The 22,879-nt window shown below is 39.4% G+C and overlaps 2 protein-coding genes and 1 long non-coding RNA gene across 13 annotated transcripts; 1 reads left to right on the forward strand and 2 right to left on the reverse strand.

Annotated features, from left to right (window-relative positions):
* The first annotated feature begins 4,287 nt into the window (after positions 1-4,287).
* On the forward strand, positions 4,288-12,204 carry LOC103412187 (uncharacterized). Of its 11 annotated transcripts, none has more exons than XM_029109946.2 (19): positions 4,288-4,486; positions 4,777-5,471; positions 5,844-6,044; positions 6,144-6,227; positions 6,328-6,387; positions 7,394-7,438; positions 7,554-7,753; positions 7,871-8,365; positions 8,605-8,701; positions 8,802-8,981; positions 9,089-9,178; positions 9,631-9,693; positions 9,787-9,861; positions 9,988-10,038; positions 10,638-10,715; positions 11,016-11,150; positions 11,366-11,473; positions 11,595-11,660; positions 11,754-12,204. In XM_029109946.2, the coding sequence occupies exons 2-19, from the start codon at positions 5,124-5,126 to the stop codon at positions 11,826-11,828; spliced, it is 2,451 nt and encodes an 816-aa protein (XP_028965779.2). In that variant the 5' UTR covers positions 4,288-4,486; positions 4,777-5,123; the 3' UTR covers positions 11,829-12,204. The 11 variants fall into 11 exon arrangements, 7 of the variants coding, with proteins under 7 accessions (XP_028965779.2, XP_028965781.2, XP_028965776.2 ...); XR_011571821.1 differs by having other exon boundaries at positions 4,290-4,486; positions 9,970-10,038; positions 11,016-11,134; XR_011571823.1 differs by having other exon boundaries at positions 4,290-4,486; positions 11,016-11,134.
* A 1,532-nt stretch (positions 12,205-13,736) lies between these two features.
* On the reverse strand, positions 13,737-17,149 carry LOC103412186 (uncharacterized). The gene is made up of 7 exons (XM_008350784.4): positions 16,341-17,149; positions 16,004-16,204; positions 15,639-15,746; positions 15,336-15,473; positions 14,967-15,218; positions 14,350-14,670; positions 13,737-14,253 (listed from the first exon to the last, which is right to left on the reverse strand). The coding sequence occupies exons 1-7, from the start codon at positions 17,037-17,039 to the stop codon at positions 14,086-14,088; spliced, it is 1,887 nt and encodes a 628-aa protein (XP_008349006.4). The 5' UTR covers positions 17,040-17,149; the 3' UTR covers positions 13,737-14,085.
* Positions 17,150-18,436: 1,287 nt separating this feature from the next.
* On the reverse strand, positions 18,437-20,554 carry LOC139189052 (uncharacterized). The gene is made up of 3 exons (XR_011572533.1): positions 20,254-20,554; positions 20,068-20,173; positions 18,437-18,631 (listed from the first exon to the last, which is right to left on the reverse strand). It is a non-coding gene; the product is annotated as an uncharacterized lncRNA (long non-coding RNA).
* Between the last annotated feature and the right edge of the window lie 2,325 nt (positions 20,555-22,879).

Consider the following 22,879-nt stretch of genomic DNA (forward strand, 5'->3'; position numbering starts at 1 on the left):
CCTTGCCATTTCTACATACAAATAAAAATAAAAATAAGAACATGACATAATTGGCACACATACTTGGCATAATTGAAATTTCAGATTATATTTTTGGCACACATACTTGGCATAATTGAAATTTCCAGCAACTATAGTACATAGTTACTAGCGAAGAAAACAATGACACCTTAGTTCAAAGTATCTGGATCTACAAACTAAACATGCAACGAGAAAAAACTCTCACATACTTCCCTTAAAGGTTCATCTGCTGTACTGAAAAATTAACTAATGAACCATGTTAGAGCAAAAACGCAACAGTTTGTATTATTTATAACAAAACGTAAACAAGCCTTGTGACTTGAATAAGCTAAAGACAATCCATGCCATGGCAAAATTTGACAGATTTAAGACAGCATTGCTAATGACTTCAACTCTTCTTCCTCACATCCTGTGTAGTACTAAAATCTTATACAAAACATCTACATAACCCATCTCGTACACATCTAAGTCAAAGCATCTGCAGAACGGAACCCATCTCGTACTCAAACAACACCGAGTCGCATGTTTTCAATGCTGAGTCGGATTTCTTACTCAAATAATTCCCAGAGCTTCAAGCTAGTACAGTACCATTCCTAATTCCTAAAGCTCAGTTATTCAATACAAACTACAACAATTCTATTCTGAATCCGAATGCATTACTATCCAAAATGAAATTTAAACCGATGTAATCCAGTACCCCTAACCAAACAAACCCTAAATTCTCCCAATAACAGAAAAAAAAAGCTCACCCTTAAACGAAGCCTTGAGCCTCCTAAACGAATCATCCCGTTTCTTATTCTCCACCACCACCATCCTTTCATACTCCTCCTCCTCGACCGTACGGCTCTGCTTCTTCTTCACCTCATCCGAATTCTTCTCCAACGCCGCCTGCTCCTCCTTTTCGAGATCCTTCTCCTCCAGATCCGCTAATCGGCGGGCCTCGGACTTCCGCGTGGCAGCCTCCGCCAGCTTCTCGGCTTCTTCCTCGCGCTTCTTGGCCACGGGGGATTTGCTGATGAAGCATTCTCGTTGCAGCCATCCCAGGGAGTCGGTGACCCCCAAATCCTTCAAATCCTTCAAAGCCCAATCCCCGAGAACCCCCAAATCTACGACACCTCCAACTTCCTCCCCCACCGCCGCCTTTCCTCCTCCTCCTCCTCTTGGCGGTGCTCCCTTCGCTCCAAGGACGCCGTCATCTTCCTCGCGCTTCTTGGCCGCGGGGGATTTGCTGCCCTTCACCTCGCACTAGTACTACTCGTCCTTCTCGCGAGCCTCGCGTTCCTTGCGCTTGGCTTCGATGAAGCTCTTCACAGAGAGACAGAGAGAGTGAGAGAGATGAGGCTCGGCTGCGCGAGAGGGTTACTGGGCTAGGTTACACTGGAGGCAGGGAATGAGAGAGAGAAGAGAGGAATGAAAAAAATAAAAGGTGCGGCTAGGGTTAAAACTTAAAAGGTTTGTTGATTGCTCAAAAAAACTAAAAAACTTTTCTGAAACCCTGGAGGCATGAGGATTCGAACCCATGCGCAAGGGCTTGAAGAGTTTCAAGCAAACCAACTTGGTAACTGGTTATGTCTTGTTATGATTGTATCACTAAATTATTTATAATATTGAAAAAAAATTAAATATATATATTTGTTCGGTTCGGTTCGGTTTCCGAACCTTAAAAACCGAAACCGAACCAGCCAGATTCGGTTCGGTTCGGTTTGGCAGTTTCGGTTCGGTTTTTTTCGGCCTCGGTTCGGTTTGGTTTTCGGTTTTTTTCGGTTATTTGAACCCACCCCTAGTTGGGAGGCTTGGGAGGGAGAAGAGGGGTGGGGAGAGGTTGTGGGGGTGGGTTCTACATCTTCTAAGTTTTGTTTTTTTAAGAAGATTCATGTTTTTTTTTTAAATTAAAAAATTATTTTTTTTGTCACGTGGCACACATTTGGCAGCCATATGGCAACCACGTTAGCGCTTAACGGATCAATAGATGAAAAATGTAACAGAGGTATTATTTTGAAATAAAATAGTACGTAAGGTACGAAAGTGAAATATTTTAAAGATGTTGTATGAGATTGTAATATATTTCAAATCTGAAAAGGTATTATGTAATTTACCCTATATTTAATTCGGTGCAAAATTCGACGGTCAGGATCATCCGACTTACAACACAACAGCATTGCAACGGCATTTACAGTTTTGTCCGGTGGAAGTGGGGTACTTTCTGCACACGACACGTCGGATGTTAAAGCCAAAAACATTTTTTGTTAGTGGAAGTTATTACGATTATGATACTTTTTTAACTTTTTTTATAATTGCGTTTTAGGCCTTGGGGTTTTTTATAATGACGTAATTCCACCCATTACTCTCTTCTACATGGGGAGCCCCTCTTATTTTTATTTATTTATTTAGTTAATATTATGTAGTTAGGAATGCATCATGGAAGTATGCATATTACCCATTACTTTCTAATACATCATGGAAAGTATTCATGCTACATTCTTTTATGTAGTTAGGAATAGTCGAAGTGGTGACAATGAGAAATGAGTTATGATTAAGTTAGAGGTAACTTTTAGAGAGGGGTGGGGAGAACAAAAGTTGCAATTGCACAGGTTTTCAAATTTGTTTTGAAAGTTATTGCTTTCTAGTATTAATATATTGTCTTATATATATATATATTTTTTTTTATGGGAAACTATCTTAAGGAGGGGCTCTTTCAATTTCAAAAAAGTTAAGGGGAAATTGGTTAATCCCGTAATCAGCACCAGTGCATACCAACAACTTCGAGGTAGACGTAGTTACATGTGTCACCTAACTATCAACCGCCAAATGTATATATGGATTTACGTAGGAATTTACAGATCACGCATCAACTGGAACTATTGATAGTGAAACTCAAACCTTGGTGGGCAACACAGAAGGCATGAAACTTACCAACCAAGCCAACCCTCGTTGACCTCAGCCACTTCCCTTTAATATTACACTTCACATAATTTGTAGGAGGTGATTCCATTTAGCAACATACATTTTTTTTGTTTTTATAGGAATAAGGTGTTTTATTTTATCAAGAACAAAAACATAATCTTAAATAAAATACTTGTTACGTAAAAATAATTACACAGTGCGAATAAAAAAGAAACAAAAGAGAACACCAAAAAGTTTCTTTGTAACATCCCACATCATCCAGGGGAGTGGATCCTGTAAGCCTTATATGTACATTCTCATCTCTACCTAGCACGAGGCCTTTTGGGAACTTACTGGCTTCGGGTTCCGTCGGAACTTCGAAGTTAAGCGAGAAGGTGGCCAGAGCACTCCCAAAGATGGATGATCTACTGGGAAGTTCTCGTGTGAGTTCCCAGAAACAAAACTGTGATGGCATGGTCGAAGCCCAAAGCGGACAATATCATGCTAGGACTCTATGATGAGTGACCCACTGGGAAGTTGCTCGTGAGTTCCCAGAAACAAAACCGTGATGACATGGTTGAAGCCCAAAGCGGACAATATCATGCTAGGACGGAGTCGAGCTCAGAAAGTGGTCCCGCCCGGGCAGGGATGTGACACTCTTACAATTAGTACATCGATATTTTTACACTAGGAAAGGGGGAGTTCTGCTAAACCACACAATGGGCAACCTAATTTGATATCGAATTCGCCATTCACGAGATTCGAACCTAAGACCTTTCACTTCCAAGTAAAGAAGAATACCACCAGACCGTAATACTAAGCAGCTCTTAAAAAATAACTTAAAAAGTTGCTCCTTCCATTTTAGCAACATACTAAGGATCCCATCATGCGACATTTCTTCTATTAGAAACTGGATAATATATCATTAATTATAATATTGTTCATAATTTCAATTTTGTTAGAAATGCTTCAAAATGGGCAGTATAAATGATAGTTCTCTTAGACAGTTTATTTTGTTTTTGTAATATACAACTGATAGGGGGAAAATCCTAAATCAAATATAAAATTTATTGTGTAAATTAAATGTTCTTAATCACTTAAATTATAAGTCTCTGAGAAACAATATCCAATTATATATAATCAATAGGGTGCATCCACGTCTACGTAAATGTTCTTTTCGTATAGAATAACCAATATATATATATTTGTTTGTAACGGCATATCGTCCAAAAAATAACAAGACCTTTTTTGTTTATCTTCTTTTGTCCCGATAAGAAAACTGAAAATGTCTGCATGGTGCAATAGTGAATATGTGAAAATCAAGGGGTGGTTTCAGATATTCTCTGAATTTCGATTTCTACCTGAGTTGTCTTTTCCTTTTTTCTGTTCGCTCTCGCCACATCCTTGTCCCTTGGGTTTGTCTAACTTCCGCCCCCTGCTTTCACAGACCACCTCGTCCTAAATAAAACCTTCCTCTCCTCTCTCTTTATACAACCCCATTCCAAATTTAGCAACTCTCTCTCTCTCTCTCTCTCTCTCTCTCTCTCTCTGAAGGACAATCCATTTGAAACCAAACAAAGAGGTACTAATATTTCTCAAATCCCAGCCTAATATGAATTTTTATTTGTTTTATTTACTCATTTTTTCTTATTAATCTGCATTATGATATTTAATTTCCTCATGCAGTTACCATCTGAATTATGCCCCTTCATCTTCTGTTTCAGTTACAAATCAATGATGATAGCAATCACAAATTTTGAAATTTATTTGAAATTCATAAATGCCTGATTTTTTGCTCTTTCATTTCTCTGCATTATTATTGTGTTTGTATTGAATTTTGTGCTTTGCTTCACATTCTATGGGTACTTTCAGGGTGCAAATTGTTTGCCTGATTAAAAAGTTCAAAACTTGTATTCAAAACAGTGGAGTTGGTGCGCAAAGGACATAAATTTGTGGATTTTGTGAGTAGATTGAATGCTTCTGTGATCTGGGTTTTTGCGAAATCGAGGATCAAACACATTTAAGGAGAGAATCCTTTCGGATTTCGTGTTTTTTTTTTTTGCATCTGGGTCTTGTTATTGTGGGTCGGAATGCTGGAGTGATAAGAAGTAGTAAAATGGGTTGAATGTATGCTGGTTTTGGGATTTTTTAAACAATGGAGCGACGCGTATTAATTCGGTGAAATGAGCATTTTATAAAGATTAGATAAGGGTTTTAAAATGGAGGGTAAAGAAGATGGTGATGCATACGAAGAGCGGCCTCCGTCGCCTGCTCAGGTTTTGCAGGAAATATCTGAGGAGGCATTTAAAGTGGCAGGGGAAACACTGCAAAATGTGGTCTCAGGTAAATCGAGCATGCCACCACTGGCACCGGGGCATACGCGCTCCCAAAGTGAAGTTGTAACTACGACACACAGACGGAGCAATAGCTTTCAAAAATTGAAAACTCAGATGCAGAAGGCTTGGAGATGGGGTGGAAGTTCGCGGGATGGTTTGCGGTTGTCTTTCAATCCTGAGGTTTTGGCAAACCAAAAACGCCAGTGGTATCAGCGTTACTCCAAATCAAAGGTATCCTTTTCTATGGCATTGCTTGATACATTGTTGCTACACAAAAAAGGAAAAACAGAAAACAGAACTTGATTACTCGAGAATTTCATGCTATCGAGTAATAGTAAATAAAGAGGGTTTAAACTTAATCTATTGTGTAAGAAAGTAACCTTTTTTGTCCACTTCTTTGTTTATGAATATAGGTGTAGGATTTTTGATTGTATAATCAGACATGAAAACTAGAAAAAGTAAATGATTAAATGTAGCGATTATAAAAATCTTGGAACCAGTTTCCCCCGCGATGCTTGAATGTTATTGCTTAAAAAATCTCTTTTCTTTACTGGTTTAATTGTCTGTCTAATTTACTAAAGTTTTATGATTATGCCGTTCTAGGGCCATATAAAATATACCGAGCCAACTTCACTCTTTGAGCATTTTATTATTGCGGGGCTTCATCCTGATGCTAACCTTGACACTGCGGAGGATGCATTTGTTAAAAGAAAGAAATGGGAGATGGAGATGATAAATTGCGGAATTGTTGACCTTAAATTGCTACAGCAGCGGGGACCTCCAATTCCTACATTAGAACCTCAGGTTGGGCGTATAACTGCATCAGAAGTTCCCAGGAACTTTGTTTCTCTTTGGCATGCGATGATAATTTATATGTTCCTGAATGTTTTACTGGATCTACAGATACTTTTTAAATATCCTCCTGGGAAGCGGTTTGATATGCGTTTGACAGATTTAGCTTCCTTTTGTTTTCCTGGAGGGGTTAAGGTTCGATATTGCTCATTTTCCATTAATTTTAAATTCACTCATTATCTTGTATTTATTTAACACTTATGTTGCATTGATATAATATACTGTTCTCTTACAGGCACGGTTATTGGAGAAGACTCCGTCACTAAGTGATTTAAATCAAGTTGTTTATGGACAGGTACACGAAAACGTGTCTCATGTAATCTATTACATATATATTCATCAACTTTTCAATTTCTCTTCATTTTATCTCGTCACAAAACACAACTTCTTGTAGGGGTTGGTTCAGTTTCAATCGGTTAGATTTTTTACCAAAACAAAAAATTGAACTGAAATTACTGAGTTATCTTCGGTTTGGTTTGACTTTGGTTCAGTTTTTTTTTATATTTATAAAATCTGAAAATTGTTTAAAAAAATTGAAATTGGTCCTTTGGAAAAAAAAAAGGAAGGAAAAAATATCGAGATTTTGTAAAACTTCAAATTTGCGTCTCTGACAATATTGTCGTACAGGGGCTGGTGTTCACAATCTAGGTACTAATAGCACAGTAACATAAACACTGTATGAGGAAAAGTAGAGCCTGTAGCCTTTTTATTGCCTTTTCGTTATACTTCTGCATCTAAATTTTCTTTTTCTACAAAATAACCAAGTGAAAAACAAAAGAATACAAAGTGTAATTGGTATTGAACAATGGAGAGTAGGTGACACAAAATTACGTTTTCCTTTTATTTTTGCTCGCTCATATCTAATGCTAAACAGTTAGGAAATGAGCCACCAATGTGTATCAAGCTAACATGCTTTTTCGCGTGCAGTCGATCTTGCACGTGGAAAGGCAACCATACATGTTGATGGAGAAACGCAGGTTCAGTCCCAACCTGCACTTTTAAAACTAATAAATAAGTAGGGTAACAAGGATATGAGGTTTCAAACACAAGACCCCTGGGGATAAAGCTCTGATATTACCATTGAACATCAGAAGCTAAAACAAGATCAATTGTTTTAAAATGGGTCCTAAGTTTAATCAGTTATGTGTAGCCTCGAAAAAATCATTGTGAGTCGTGTCCATTTAGAGTTTGCAGACTGATTTTCCACTTTATGTTTCATTTCATTATTTATCGATTAGTTTTACATAAATATTTAAATATAAAACACAGATAGCACTCTAATTATCGGATATTCTCGACAGGAGCATTTAGGCAAAGATGATTTATCATTTATTTTCTCACTCAAGGTATCTTATGTTCATTTTGTCCCCTTTGAAGATTTGTACAGTTGTTATTTCAGCTTGCTATTTACATATGTTTGTAGCACACACGGTTACTAAAAAGGTAATACCCTTTGATCAGGTGGCAGACAATGCAACACTTTATGGTGTTTGCCTGCATGTGTCAGAAATTGTTCAGAGGCCTCCTGCTATCTTAGGCATCTCATCACCTAATTCTCATTCGACAGGAGGACTCTTCCGCTTTTTGGTTTCTGCACCTCGATGCTACTGTGTGCTATCCAGAGTTCCTTTTTTTGAGTTACATTACGAGATGCTGAATAGGTGAGTTGTAGTTTTTATTTCTCTATAATTTGTAAGTATAGTATAGACATTTCAAAATTTTATTTATCCTTGTAAAAAAATCAATGCATTTCACCGCATTTTACTTGGATGATGCAGTATCATTCAACAGGAGCGTCTGAAGCGAATAACACAATTTGCTAGTGAAATGGCCCTCAATGATTTTGTCCCTACATTGCCCAAAGTACAAGATTATGATAATGAGTCCCCTGAGAGGGAGTCTTTTGATAATTGGATGGACTCCGCAATACCAGTGAACAGTTCAATTGCACTTACAGTTGCTGGTGCAGGAATCAGACCGGAGGATGAGACTCCACCTTCTTCACTCAAGATATGGGAACTGCAGTCCCCTGAAAGTGTTTCTGCTAGCGAAAGTTCAGATTTTTGTCAAGTACGGTATTTAGACAAAGATGGTAGAAGGGATTCACAATGTTCTGATGACTATGGTTTTGAGGCCTCTGAAACTCGTTCAGAGGCTTCAGAAAGAATATGCGCAATCTATGGAAATGACCATACTTCTCCAGAGGTTGGGACATCTTTCTCCACCAGGAATCGCACATTGGAGCGTCTTGGCAGTTCTGAATCTCTATTCAGGTGGTAAATATATGTCTATTCTACTATTCGATTTATCGTTTTATGCTTTAGAGATGAAGTAGTGGGGTTTTTTTTATGCTATGTCTGTATATATGCTGCTATATGAGATTAAGTAGTACTTGAATAGCTCCATTATTAGTTTCAATCTCAATTCTTTATGCCGTGTAAAATAACTTGATGCCACTCTCCCATGTTACCATACAAGTACAAGTTCAATAATCTATTATTATCTTTGGCAGTCCAGCTAGAAGCATGGTATCGGAGGATGAAGATGATGACCTTTCCTCAACGTGTGAGAAAGAGTTTGGTGATGAACTAATAATGGAATGGGCTAGGGTGAGTTTACCAACACTGCAATCTTACTAATTTTATTTCTCTATTATTGATAATTTGATTTCCCTTTGACAGTTATTTTTGTATCAACTCTCTATGATAGGAGAACAAGAACGATTTATTACAGATTCTTTGTGGTTTTCATGCTTTGCCTCTCCCGCAACGAGGAAGTGAGTTTTCTTTTCAACCTCTTGAACACCTACAAGCTACTGAGTATAGGAGACCTTCAGTTGCTGCTCTTGGTTTTGATGAGAATAGTGTTGATTCATTTGAAGATCCTGGGGTATTTGGTTGATTTCTCATTTTTTAAGGCCTCTCTCTCTCTCTCTCTCTCTATAAATTTTGTTGTATTCTTTAATATTGGCTTAACGTTACTTCACTTGGTTAAAGGTCAATGTTATGTTAGCTGCTGCTGAGGAAGCGCTTGCACTATCAATATGGACAACTGCAACAATTTGCCGAGTTCTCTCCCTTGAAAGTGTAAGCTTCAATGTTTGCCTTGAGTCCAGCTGGTGTTAAGATTGTAAATAATTTTTACCATCTGGTCCAGATTCTTTTTAAGCAATATTTATTCGCACCATGTGACTCAATTAGTTTTTTGTTTTTCCTTTGATTCAAGTCCATTGTGAGACTGAAACATTTTGAATCCCGTACCACACTGACAATGATGTTTATGCTTGAGCTTTTCACTTTTCATGTGATTTACCATATTTTGTGGATTGTTGTTTAGTTACAGAAAAAAAATACGGGAACTTGTTAGCATAGCTCTTCTGGAATTGTTAGGCATACGACCCCTTGACATTCTAACCTAACTGCGTATTTGCATGTGGGCTCACTTTTGTCCCTGGAAAAAGAAGTCTTTTTTTTTCCGTCAACCCCTTAGTAAATATTGTTGTCTACACTTACTGATTCATCAGTGGTGTTTTTGCCAGATTTTGTCATTGCTTACGGGAGTATTACTAGAAAAACAAGTGGTGATAGTGTGTCCGAATCTGGTAAGTAATTGTTTGTATTGGAGTTACGTGCATCAATCCTGAGAGCACTTTCTATTTTCATCGTTTGATCATTTGACACTGCAATCAATGCAGGGTGTGCTATCAGCTACAGTATTGTCTCTCATTCCCATGATTCGTCCATTTCAATGGCAGAGTTTAATGCTTCCTGTAAGTTTGATTTATTGCTGAACGTAAAATATTTGCTTATAGCTAAAACCTTGTTAATTATTTAAGCGATATCATTGATGACATCCTGAAAATATGTTTTTCTCTAAGTTTCTTCAATATCTTCAGGTTCTACCAGGGAAAATACTTGATTTTCTTGACGCCCCAGTTCCATTTATTGTGAGTTTCGTTTCATTTTTACAGTTGTATTTGTATAAATGTATTTCATTGTATTACTCTCTCAGACCGAATGTTCGACATTTTAGGATTCATCTTTCCAAGTGAGGTGTTAATGCTATGCTAGTATGTGCGGTTAACTTTAAGGCTTGACCAAAAACAGTTCCTTGCTTTGCTTGGATATTCTGTATTCATGAAGCCAGAAATCTAAATGGGATGTCATCAAGTCATCTCCAAATTCATATACTTCTTAGGCAGTTAAAACATTCCGCATCTAATTTTTCTTTTTGATTTGTTTAGTTTACCTATTACTGAGTCTTGAATATTTGTTTTGAAACAGCATGTACTGTTTATGAACTAGGGTTTGAAGTGAAGTGGGAATCCCGTCAAGTATTACCCTCTAGAAATCTTGTGATAGTTTTAACTCTCGGAATTCTATTCTGTGCCTAAATGTTATATTACTCTCTGGTATATATAGAAAATCCTAATTGTATTGCCAAGAGAAATCATATGTCAAGTTCTCACTTAAATTTTTAGGGTTGTAATAAAAAAACTGTCATTAATTTTAGTTCAATTTCCTTTGTGCTCTTGTCATATGGCAGATTGGGATACAACAGGTTCCTGCAGACCTGAAGAGGAAAACGTCGGATCCTGTTCAAGTTAATGTGCAAAAGGATCAGGTTTCTTTTATTCTCATTTAGTTTTTTCGGCTACTTTTTTCCTTATCACTGGCTTTATAAAGAGGTAGGTGTCTCTAGAACGCTATGGGAAGATCTTTGAATTCTCGCATCTTCGAGTTTGATTCAAGCAACGAGTTGATCATTCAAGAAGTCCTTTTTTCTTTTAGGGATTATCTCTTCAGAACTACAGAATGCTCAGTTTTTTATGCCACCTTAGAGGAATTACAACGTATTTTACATCTTGCAGTATTCAAATTAAGAATAACGAGTGTACTTACTGTTACTTTGTTGTTCATGCAGGTGAAAATGTGTCATTTGCCGTCACTTCCAGGACATAAAGATCTAGCCACTGAATTAGGGCCCATCCATGCTAGACTGTCGCGTGAAGGTTCATTTGCTCAAAAGCATCCTGTATATAGGTGCAACGAAGTGCAGGTTTACTGTCATACTTGCATGCTTACTGCTTCTGCTCGTGATTCTGCTGGCTTTACACTTGGAAACTTCATATTTTATTGCACATGCAGATACCAAATTATGGAAAAATGTTTTAGAATCAATGATTGTTCAACAATTTATCATACTTTTCTAGGCAGTTCCAGCATTTTACTTATCACGAATGCCAATACATATCTCGTTCCTACATGCTTCAGATCGAAGCTGCAGGCCAGTTTTTGGAAGTCATGAAGAACTACGCAGAATCACTTTGTTCAGATCTAAGGTCTTACACAATAACAAGTGTACAATCAAACAGTGACAGGGTAGAGAAACTAACACCGTAATTTCTATATTCCTAGAAGTTCTCGATGAAATAAACTGAAAATACCAGAGTACATGGCTTATTACACTTTTTGACATGTAAATCTTTTACCGTCCTTTCAGGTTTCTTTACTTCTTAAAGATAGCTTTATCGATTCCTTTCCGAGCAAGGACAGACAATTTATGAAGGTAACCTGCAATCCTTTCTAAACTTCTCCTGGATCTTTCATTTGTAGCCTATCGCCTGTCTTTTATTTCATTTGCAATTTTCGGCTTGTGCAGTTATTTGTGGACACACAGATGTTCACTGTTCTAACTGACTCTCGTTTGTCAAGCTTCGAGAATGGTGACCCCTAAGAGAAACCTGATACAGAAGTTAAATGAGCACATCATCGGAAGATTCCAAGTTGCAACTCAAAGATTTGTCTCAAGGATAACGACTTCTCCAACTGTTGACGAAGGACGAGGTGCAAGTAACTTGGAGGGAAGGGGTGGAATGGCTCCTGGCCCGGTTGGGATGGCCTGCCGAAGGAATTTTATTCGACCTAACATGGTTTGGGAGCTTCTATCTCTGCAAACTGCTGGCTAAAGCTTGCAGCAAATACTTTGCAACATAAAAGTTATAGTCCAAAGCGCAAATCTCCACACCAACATCTATTGTATATTTGTATTGCACACCCTGTAGGATCATAATCCCTATATTTTACGGGAATATGATGTTCGATGTAACGAATTTCTGTATCGTATCAAAAATCTTGTAAATGTCAATGGACATAAAAGATGTTGCTTCTGATGTCAATAAAACATAAGTGAGAAAAAATCATGGGTCCTGAAAAATATTGACACTAGTTGTAGCAGTAAACTAAATCATGTTTGCCCATACCATTTATTTTATGTCTCCCAATAAATACGTAAGTTTTGTATACTACATAGGGTAAAGTTGTCATTGAAAAAAATGGATGGATAAACAGCAGCAGCGCTTTTTCACATGGAAGAGGATCCTCTCCGGATCCACTTTGTGGGGATCTTAAGGATATCTGTTCATCGTACATCGTGCGATCAATTTTCTTCATACTATTTATTTGTATTTAATTTTAAATAAAAAAAAAGTCAAATGATTTATGACCACCAAATCCACCCCAAAAGCCCTAGCGTGCGACATCCCGTCCATTCCCCCCATCATTTGGGTGTTTTAGCAACATTGTCCGGAACCTGCACTGCCTTGTAGAAGGCCAGGAAGACGGAGGGAAGAGTAGTTGTAGTAGCACGCACATAAGCAAGCCTGCATTGAGGTGCCTTTCCGACAGGGAGCAGTATTCCCAGGCCTATAGAACCAATTATGATGCATGAAATGAAAGCATTGCGAGGAAGTTTTTCCCACGACCGGAATACCAAGATGATGATGTTACAGAGGACGATTACACAGACATGGTCCTATATCGGCTCATGAATGAGGTTGTGGTGCCCTTGAAGGACGCCTTCTCTTCTCCCAAAAAAGAGGACGGAAGCTGTGTGGTTCACAAGTATTTGGAGGAAGTGAAGGCTGGCAAGACGGAGATTGAGGCGGATACTTTGCTTCCACATGAAACATATGCAATGTTCATCTCTGGAATGTAGAGAAAGTGGCCGAGCTTCAGTGGATGACAATGGTTGAGGACTTGAAAAAGCAAGGCAAGATGAACAACAGCTTGGCGGCATGGACGTCATCAACTCGACATTCAAAGATGATATCCCCATTGCTTTGGGACTTTTGGTGTCTGAATTGAGTGAAGAGCCATGGAAAGGGAATGTGAGCAGTCACGGCGATTGGCATGAGGTGAATTTTATACAAGGCGAGGATGTTAGGTGCAAGCCACCGAGACTGATCATAGTGGTGAATATTGTAGCACCTGGAAGACTGGGTGTATGAGGTCAGGATGAAGGCTATGGGAATGTGGTGCCACACATTTTGTTTTGGACTTTGTCGGAATACCTAGCCGGCGCAGTCTTGTACGCAGCCAGGGTTGACGGTATTGAGTGGCTTCTACATCATCGGTCTTGCTGAAGATGCTCTTGGACAAGATATCGGCCAAGACCATGTCACGGAAGCAGCCGCATCCGGCGAAGAGAGGCTGGCCGTGGTGGACTGACACGCCTAAGATTAAATATGGAGCCTAAACTAGTTGTGTTGTGTTCGATATCATTGCATGTTATTTTATCTTGAATTTTTGCTTTTTGTTTGTAGGAAGAGGGTAAGGATTGACGGGTTCTAGCTAGAACTAGACATTTCTGTAGACAAGATATCACTGCTAATTAAACCTTTCCAACATAGGGTCGTTAACGATCCATCAAACCTTACTAGTTAGGGTCGTTACAATTTCTCGTGTTCAAAATGCTTCATCGTACAATGATTCCGAGTTGAAAGTCGAAGATTTGTCCGTCATGGCTTCTGCAGCTGTTTTGACGAATCACATGGCACGAGTACATTTAGAATGAGGCGTGGAACGGTTTCTGTTTCTGTCGGGGATGGCCTGCAAATGAATTTTTCTCAACCTACTATGGATCGGGAGCCACTATCTCTGTGTACTGCCAGCAAGAGCTTGCGGGAGTAGTCTTAAAGGCGAGCTTTCTCGGATCATTTCTCTTCATCCTCAGAGTCTGATTTTGCAAAAACTGTTTCAGGCTGGGTTTGTGCATAAGCTGGAGCAATGTACTTTGGTTCTTTCACTGCAATGTCTGCATACTTCAGTATGGCCTCTCTCGGATCTTCGTCCATCCACGTCTCCTTGATCATACCCCCTTGCTGAGATGGGACTCAGGATCAGTATATGTTTTCCGCAGTTATATTAAATTCCGGAACTAAAGATAAATACATGTTTAATGGGGAAAAAAACGTTACCTTCATGAGGTACTGGGTCAATAAGCTTCCTTTACTTGCGCCAACTCTTCCACCAAAACCTGGTCCGGTCATGGGGAGTTCAGGCTTATGGGATTTCAGTGGGTCCTTCAGTGCTTTCTCTCGCTCACGCTTACGGCTTGGCTGATCTCTGAATAAGGGTAGAGCATGAGGGTTGTGAACCACTGGTTTTGCCTCAAAATCATCCATAGACTTTTTCCTTGGGGCACGCGCAACACATACAAGGGCTCCTCTTTCACTAAGGGTTGGATCGTATAACACATGAGTTCCTCCTTGGCTTTTATCTCCTGATGTTGCAAAAATCTTCAAAAACAAAGGCGTGTAAGATTTTTCATTTTTTTTTAATTTTGGAAAATCAAAGGCATGTAATTTCTGAGTATATCTGCACTCTTCATAAATTGTGCATGCATGCATACGAATGAGTTGTGCGATTTTTTTTTTAAACTTCGGAAAATCAAAGGCATGTAATTTCTGAGTATATTTGCACTCTTCATAAATTGTGCATGCATGCATACGAATGTGTTGTACGATTCTCAAATAGATCAACGAGCATGCTAGACCAGTTCAGGAAAATGATGGACCATCACTGAGAGCATTACCTGATTGAGTTTTGGGTGCCAGGCACACTGCACAACACTACAGGTGGGGGATATCCCAACTTTTGAAACAAGTTCAAGTTTTGCTCGATCAAAGAAGCATAGCAAACCTCCAGTGGTGCTCTCCCTTTCAATAGACGTTCCAGTCAAGAAGAGTTGCTCATCGGGACTAAAAGCTACATTAGTTTGGGCATAGTTGTTTGGGAGATCCTCAAATGCCTTAAGAGGATCCTTCATCTGACGCAAATCCCAAACCTAGTACACATTATGTAATTAGTAGGGAAATACACAACAGAAAGAACAAATCTTGACGAAGCACATCCTAGACTGCTAATAAACAGCAGTATATTCTTTATACAGGAAATGCATTACCTTCAATGTACCATCAAGGCTTCTTGATAGTAAGATTCTCCCATCCATAGAAAATTTTAGCCCGGTAATATCGTCTGAATGACTATTCTGAACGTGTATATCTGGCCTGCTTCCCCATCCAGGCTTAAGGTTCCATACCTGTCAAAATGATACATGCACTGTGAGAAGAAGCTAATGCAAAAATCGAACAATATAAATCTATCTATTTATCTATCCAAGCAATGCAAACTTCCATTTGTGGGGAGGGGCCTTGTGAGCTAATTCACTACTGCGGTTATTGAAGTAAGATATTCCAGCCAATACCTGTATAGAACCATCTCCTATACCACCTGCAATACGTTTTCCGTCGCGATCCCAAGCACAAGTGGTGACCGGAACTCTTCCAGGCCGAGCAAGTTTTGGCTTGATTACCTATTCATTGAAATACAGCATCATTTAGTCTAACACATCAAGTTCAGTAACATGCATTCTCATTAGCACAAGTAAAACAGAGTAGAAATGAATATAATGACAATAAACTCAATTAGCAATCCAATTCGTTATTACATAAAGCAATTCCAAATTCAGCAATGAACAAAGCAATTTTCTAGTGCCATAGTTATGCATGACAAGTGACGCTCATATTATTCAAAAACATTGCCTTAAGAAAATCGAAAACAATATCGAACCTGTTTCTGACTTTTGAAGTCATTGACATCCCAAATACGTAGAGATCCATCCTCGGACGAAGTTAAAATCGTGTCTTTACTTTTAGGATTCCACTCTCCACAAGTCAATCCAGTTATGTGGCCCTTGGTGTTCTTGAGATCACGAATATACATGTCCCCTTTTACAAACTCTCCCAAAGTAAGTCCATCACGATCATAGATCTGCAAAATCCGCATGAAATCGAAAAGGGTATAAGCAATGCAAATTGCCCATCACGCACCAACTCCAAATACACAAAACCCAAATCAAATAATGCAAAACAATAACAGGAAGATGAATTGTAAGGTTGAGCAGCACCTTCGCCGTAGCCGAGCCAGTAACACAGAGAAACCGGTCCGCCGTGGGGCTCCAGCTGATGGTTCGAACTTGGTGGCCTTCTGATGGCTCGAGCTGCCGGAAAGACTGCAACTTTGAATTCATTCCCTGGAAATCGTACATCCGCACGGAGTAGTCGTAGCTGCCTGAAACAACTCGAGACCCAGTGTGATCGATGGCGAGGGCGGAAACGACTTTTGTGTGTCCCTTGAGAACAATCTCATTGCTCACCGGAATTCGGAACCTGTTTTCGAAATTCGCCTCCGAATCAGAATCGGAATCGGAATCGTCCCTATTGGACCCAGCCGGCGGCCTCGGCGGTCCAATCAACTCACCATCGTCGTCGTCTCCAAGCTCGGATTGCGGCGGCGGAGGGGGCGGTCCAACCATGGCATCGCCATCGTCGTTCTCGTTAGGGTTGGAGTTGGGGTTGGGATTGGGGTTAGGGTTTTTGGGGGCGCGGATGGAGCTGAGCCAGGTTTGGGAGGAGGAGGAGAGAGAAGGGAGGCCGCTCGTTTTGGAGGCGGCGGAGGAGGATTTTTCCGGAGGGTTGTTGCTGACGGAACGACGAGTCGTGTTGTGAATGGCTTCGAGAGGGGTTTGAGACTTAGATTGCTTCCCGAACGATAGAGGAAAAGCAGCTCTGATTCCGTCGTACATCTCTGCCTCGTCGTCCGCCATTGGAACTTGTCTTTCTCTCTCTCTCTGCACTACACTCTTCTTCTTCTTCGTTTCGTCGTCGATGCCTAAAACGTCGCCGTTTTTCTGGTGTTTTCCGATATAGACCTGTTTATATGCGTCCAGACTCCACCGCCTTTAACCGGGAGAGAGGGGAATAGCTGGTGGGCTAGCCCAATTTTTGTGTTTTCTCGGACCGAGCCCAAAAATATTTTATTTTTTCTAAAGCCCAATTGACTTTTGATACCCAGTCCCTAAAATTCAACTTGGGGTGTGCTATCTACACACACCTTGCTAATTTCTGTCATTTGATCTTCTTTAATTCATCCGATCCGACGGTCAAAAATTAGAAGGGTATGTGAGAAGTAAAAAGAGGTGTGTGGATAGCACACCCTTTTAACTTACAAAATTTACAAGAGTAACGCTAAGAGACCAACTATTTAGTTTTAAATTTGTAAACCATATGACGTGAATGTTAATAATTAGATTATTACTTAAGTGTTGATATACGTGCTTTTTTTATTGGTGACACATCATATGAGTTGCAAACTTGGTCTAACACATGCATTTTAGTCTTTCTTAACCATCATCATATGATTCATTAGCGTCAGGAATCCAAAAATCAAACTCAGGACGTGGCTTGTGGAATACAATCCTGAAATTCATCTCCAACTACTGGACCATCTGTGGTGGTTTTTATTTTTTTTATTTTTGTTAACTAAAGTGTTTTTTTTTTTAAACATCACCATTCAGAAGAGGCTTACATGTAAATTGTAATGCTGATATTATTTTGTGATATTTCCAGTTAATAATAATACACGAAGAAACTCATAATTGATATTATATTATTAGCTCACCACGCTGATGGTGATATAATTGTTACATGTCTTTCCCATCACTAGAGATCCTCATCAAATAATAAACATTCACAATCACAATTCCATCTCCACGCTAAACAACAGTTTTCATCATCAGCTGTAAATCAAACCCAAAATCAGTTTCATTATTTCCAAACAATCCAAAAATCAACTCGTACCACGTTAAACATAAGTACACAAATTCAACAGATGAAGGCACTTTTCTCTTAAGGTAATTCATTGCTGTCATCTCTTGCCTTCTCTTCCAACACGACTTCTTCATTTTCTATGTTAATTCCACGATTAACGAGAAGTTGTGTTGGATGATGCGTTGGCTGGTTTGATATTGCTGTACTTTAAAAAAAAACTACTTCTGCTGTGCTGTGAGAATAAGCAAATATTGACACGCCCCGATCCCGATGTCCTCGGGACATCGGGATGGTCACGTGTTGGCCGACACCCGAAGGGTGACGAAAGCCATTTAATTTAAGTAAAAACTCAGAAATAAGCTAAAACAGGCAGCAGGAACTAGCAACACAATACTAAAGTTCAACTCCTAATTTATAAAATTATGGTCATACACACAAGCTTAGAGCATACGTCTATTACAGAGTACAAACAGAATTTAAGATAGAGATGTGCTATATTACAATAGATGTCTAAGCAGAGGAAATATAGCATTGAATCACTGGTAGGGAAATGCCTCGTAGCTTAAATCATAATCCTCGTTTGTAGGTCCTGAAGGGGCGCAAAACAAACATGAGTGGACCAAGTTGATATAGATATAATAAAACAGTTATCAACATACTAACCCCAGGTTTATGAAAACACATATATAATGAAAAAAATAGGTTTTCTGAAAACTAGCATGATATGCAGTATCTCAAATTCATAACTTGTATAAGTAATAAACACTAGTGATCTGTCCGATAACCCCCAGGCCCCATACCGGCTCCCCGTCTCTGAGCAAGACAGTCAGAGGAAAATACACTTCATGCCCCATACCGGCTCCCCGTCCATGTGCTAAATAGCCAGAGGAAACACACTCCAGGCCCTATGCCAACACAAAACCGTTGCTCGGGAAGGACCAGAATCTATCCATACGTCCCGTATCGGAATTGACCACTAGGTAAGTACAAAATCATTGAACATATCTATATTGAAAAACAACTTCATAGTATAAAGTCATCATCATCTATACTATAAAGAGGTGTTCTAAACATGTTCTAAATATCATATCGTCATCCATTGGATATTATATAAGAACATGGGTTATATGAAAAATAGTAGTAATTTAATCTAGCCTCATTAAGCATGTTATCTCACAAAGTACTTCATAAAACATAATTATTAAATCATGTTTTTCATGTATGTATTTCTATTATTAAAACATGCTTTTGAAGGGGTCCACTCACTGTACACCGATGGTGCAAAGCTATACCAAAAAAGTATAACGGAATCACCGTTAATAATTGCATCTATTCACATAAAGGAGTATCTTTAGTCAAACTCTATTTAAACGATTGAATTTGGGAAAACGGACTTCAAAAACAGGTCCAGGACGTTGAAATTAGCCTAGGAGAGGTCCTTGACGAAACCCCGAAAAGTCAACTCAAAAAGTCAACGTTGACCTTGACTGGTCAAAGTCAAAGTCAAAATCAACTCTGACAGTTGACCAAGTCAACGCTGACCGTTGACCGAGTCAACAGTCAGAGTCAACTGGTCAAAGGTCAAAGTCAAACATGGGTTTTGGATTGGGTTGGGTCGAAACGGCCTTAAGGGTTTTGGGTCTAGACTAAGGCTAATGGATTTGGAAAAGGGCTGAAAGCCCAACTCAGATTGGCCCAAGGCCTTTATTTCTAAAACAGAAATTTATTAAAACCTAAAAAGGTTTTTGGGTTGGGTCACGGGCCTTAAGCCCTGAATGGCACGGCCCGAAGGCCTTTAAGTCCTAAATCAATTTAATTAAAACAATTAAAAACAATTGGGTTAGGGTTTTGGGCTAGACTCCCCACGGGCGTAAGGCCCCTTTGCCTTGGAACCGGCCTGCATGGCCTGGCGTCGACGGAGAAGAACGTCGGAGCTTCTACAGCTTCGGCCGACCTCAAATCACAACCCTAGACTCCGATCTAGGTACCAAAACAAAGTACAACACAAGGGGAGTATTTTTATACCTTCATTTCACCTTGGGATGGCTGGAGATGGCCGGAAAGTCCCTTGACACTCTCGAGTTCGCCGGAAATGGGTGTGTCTACACCTGCCTTGATTTCGTCCTAAAACCTTCCAAAATCACGAAATAAACTCAATTAAACCACATCTCACAAGATTCTAGGATGAAAAAGGGAAGATTTGAGGCTTACCTAACCGGAGATTTGAAAAACTCGTCGGAGTTCCTTTCCGGTTTTCTGGGTTAGCAGCACGGGAAAGAGGGAGAGAGAAGGATGAAGAGATGATGATGGTGATGGGTGTTTTCCTCGAGTAGGCGTGAGCCTCTGCATGCGGATGTGTGTGTGGGTTCACAGTGTAGAGTAGAGAGAGATAAGGGAGTGAGGGTTTCGAGAGAGAAGGGAGAGACGGGAAAGACAGAAAAGAAGAAGAAGAAGAAGATGGGTTCACCGGGGGGGGGACAAAGAGAGAAGAATGAGAAATTGCTTGGGGTGCTGCCACATGGCAGCTTGAGGAAGAAAAGAATCCAAAGCTTAGATCCTGATAAGGTAGTCAAAATAGGACCAAATAGATAGATTCATAAAATTTAGGGGATAATTACATAAATATATTTTATAAATGGGGGTGGGTGTTACAACTATGAAATAAAGCAGCAGAGTGTTTAGTAAACTTTTTTGTAAAAATGCTTTTGAAAAAAAAAACAATATTGTAGTGTTTGATAAACTTTTATGTAAAACAGATGTGAAAAAAAAAAACTGGTTTTTCAAAGTTGGGCTTTGCAACTTTGTGTTTTTGGCTTTTTTTTTTTCAGCCAAAACTGTGAAAAAAAACTGAAGCTGAATGTTTACCAAACATAAAAAAACTCCCATGTTTTTTTTATAGACAATTTTTTCAGAATCACCTCAATACCAAACCATGGCTAAGATACCTCCAACGATTGATAGGATCAATAACAATTTTCTCTAATGCCACAAGATTCTTGATTAAGTACGTGACATGTCTTCTAGCAGGTGCACCACGCGATAACCTTCGATTTCCACTACCTTGAGGCAGTGATGGGGGCATGCCTTAGCTTTCTTTATCTCATCCACATATTTCCCGTCACCAGTGCAATTCATCTGCGCCAAGGAAACAATTTTAATTTATGTTTATACCTTTCGTTCTTCAAAATTATCAACAGAAATGTTTTACTAAATGATCCATGAAGTACAAACACATACCTTCACCAAGTGAAGGAATGGTAAAGGGGAAGCTGTATCGATGCAGCGTAGATCAAAATAGATACCTCAACAAGTGAAGGAACATTGCTGAGACGCAGGTCTATAACACTACCTTGATAGATAAATGAAACAGGGTTTGCGTCACAAATCTCAATCCTTTTGAGGTGAACACATGCATATATCACGAGATACTTCAATGTAACTGAGGAGCCAACAGCTCTTAAGTTAACCAAAATTTTGGCACCGAACACTATTAATCGTTCAAGAAATGGACAATTACACAAGAAGTATTTAAGGGTGCGTTTGTTGCACCGGACTATCTCAGACTGGACTAGCTTCAGGGACTAAGCTGGACTGGCTTAGACTAGACTAAGCTGGATTAACTTAGTGAAGCGTTTGGTGCAGTGTCGGACTAAAAAGAAGGATAATAGCAAACTACAATATTATATTTTTTAATTCATATCTAATAATATTATATTAATTAATTCTACCTTTTTTATTCTAATAAAACTCTCCCTCTCTCTGTGGAAGCCTCATCCTTTTCTCCCTCTTTATCTCCCTCGTTCTCTCCGTCCCACTCTCTCATTCCTGCCCTCTTTTTTTCCGATTAATTGCCAATTTTTTTTTCTGCAAAACGAAGAATCGAGCTTGGTTTTTCAGGTTTTTGTTCGGTGCAAGATTACAACTGGAGAGAGCTTTCCAAGTCCGTGGATTCAATCGGAGCCGCAAGCCTGTGGAGCGGCGGAACCAGCCTGCAACAATGCCTGGCAAGCTGTCCGGCAACGAGTCGGGGTTTGTGGAGTCGGGGAAGTGAGAGAAGGCGATGGCTTGGATTTCTTGGATTCGTTTCCGTCAAACCCAAAATTCCAGATTTGGAGATCTTCTGAGATGAAGAAGAGGGAGGAGGAGAGAGAGAGAGTCAGAGAAAGGGACCGCAAGTTGTCGTTCAAGCCTGGGGTGAAGCGAAGCAACATGAGGTGAAGAGAAGAACAGAAGCGGGACTACAAATCCCCTCGTTTTTGGTGGCTCTCGCTAAGCCCACCTAGCGAAGGATTTAGTCGGCACGAGTCCGGCTTAATCCCATTAAACACAATCCCAATTTACACCAAACACAGGACTACTGATTCTAGCTTAGTAGTCCAGTCCAGTGAAACTTAAGCCGGCCAAACAAACGTGCCCTAAGAGTATTAACATTCACATCAACATAACGGAAATTAAGAATTTTTAAGAATTTAAATTCGCTATTGTATCCATGAGAGTGTAGAAGGGTCATTTTCCGAGACCTAGTAAGTAGTCGGGACATATTATTGGTAGTAATCATATCTCAAAAAGAATTCCAAGTCAAGTTTTTGAACTCCCTTTTCCATTGCAAATTGAATCCATTTATCAACGGAACTTGTAAACCAACCATCTAGTGGAACGCATTCCTTGAATTGTTGGACCATTAGGCCTTTGTGTTGTTCCATGACACGGTTCACGTAATTGATGTGTCTATAGATTTCCATGTCTCTTAAATTCCGTTTGAGGGCTATTAAACCTATCACATTTCTATTAAGATGGTAGTTAGCATCAAAGTTGAGAGTTTAGTAGACATCCACAC

This window comes from Malus domestica, chromosome 10 (assembly GCF_042453785.1).
Source record: "Malus domestica chromosome 10, GDT2T_hap1".
In the NCBI taxonomy this organism is placed as follows: Eukaryota; Viridiplantae; Streptophyta; class Magnoliopsida; order Rosales; family Rosaceae; genus Malus; species Malus domestica.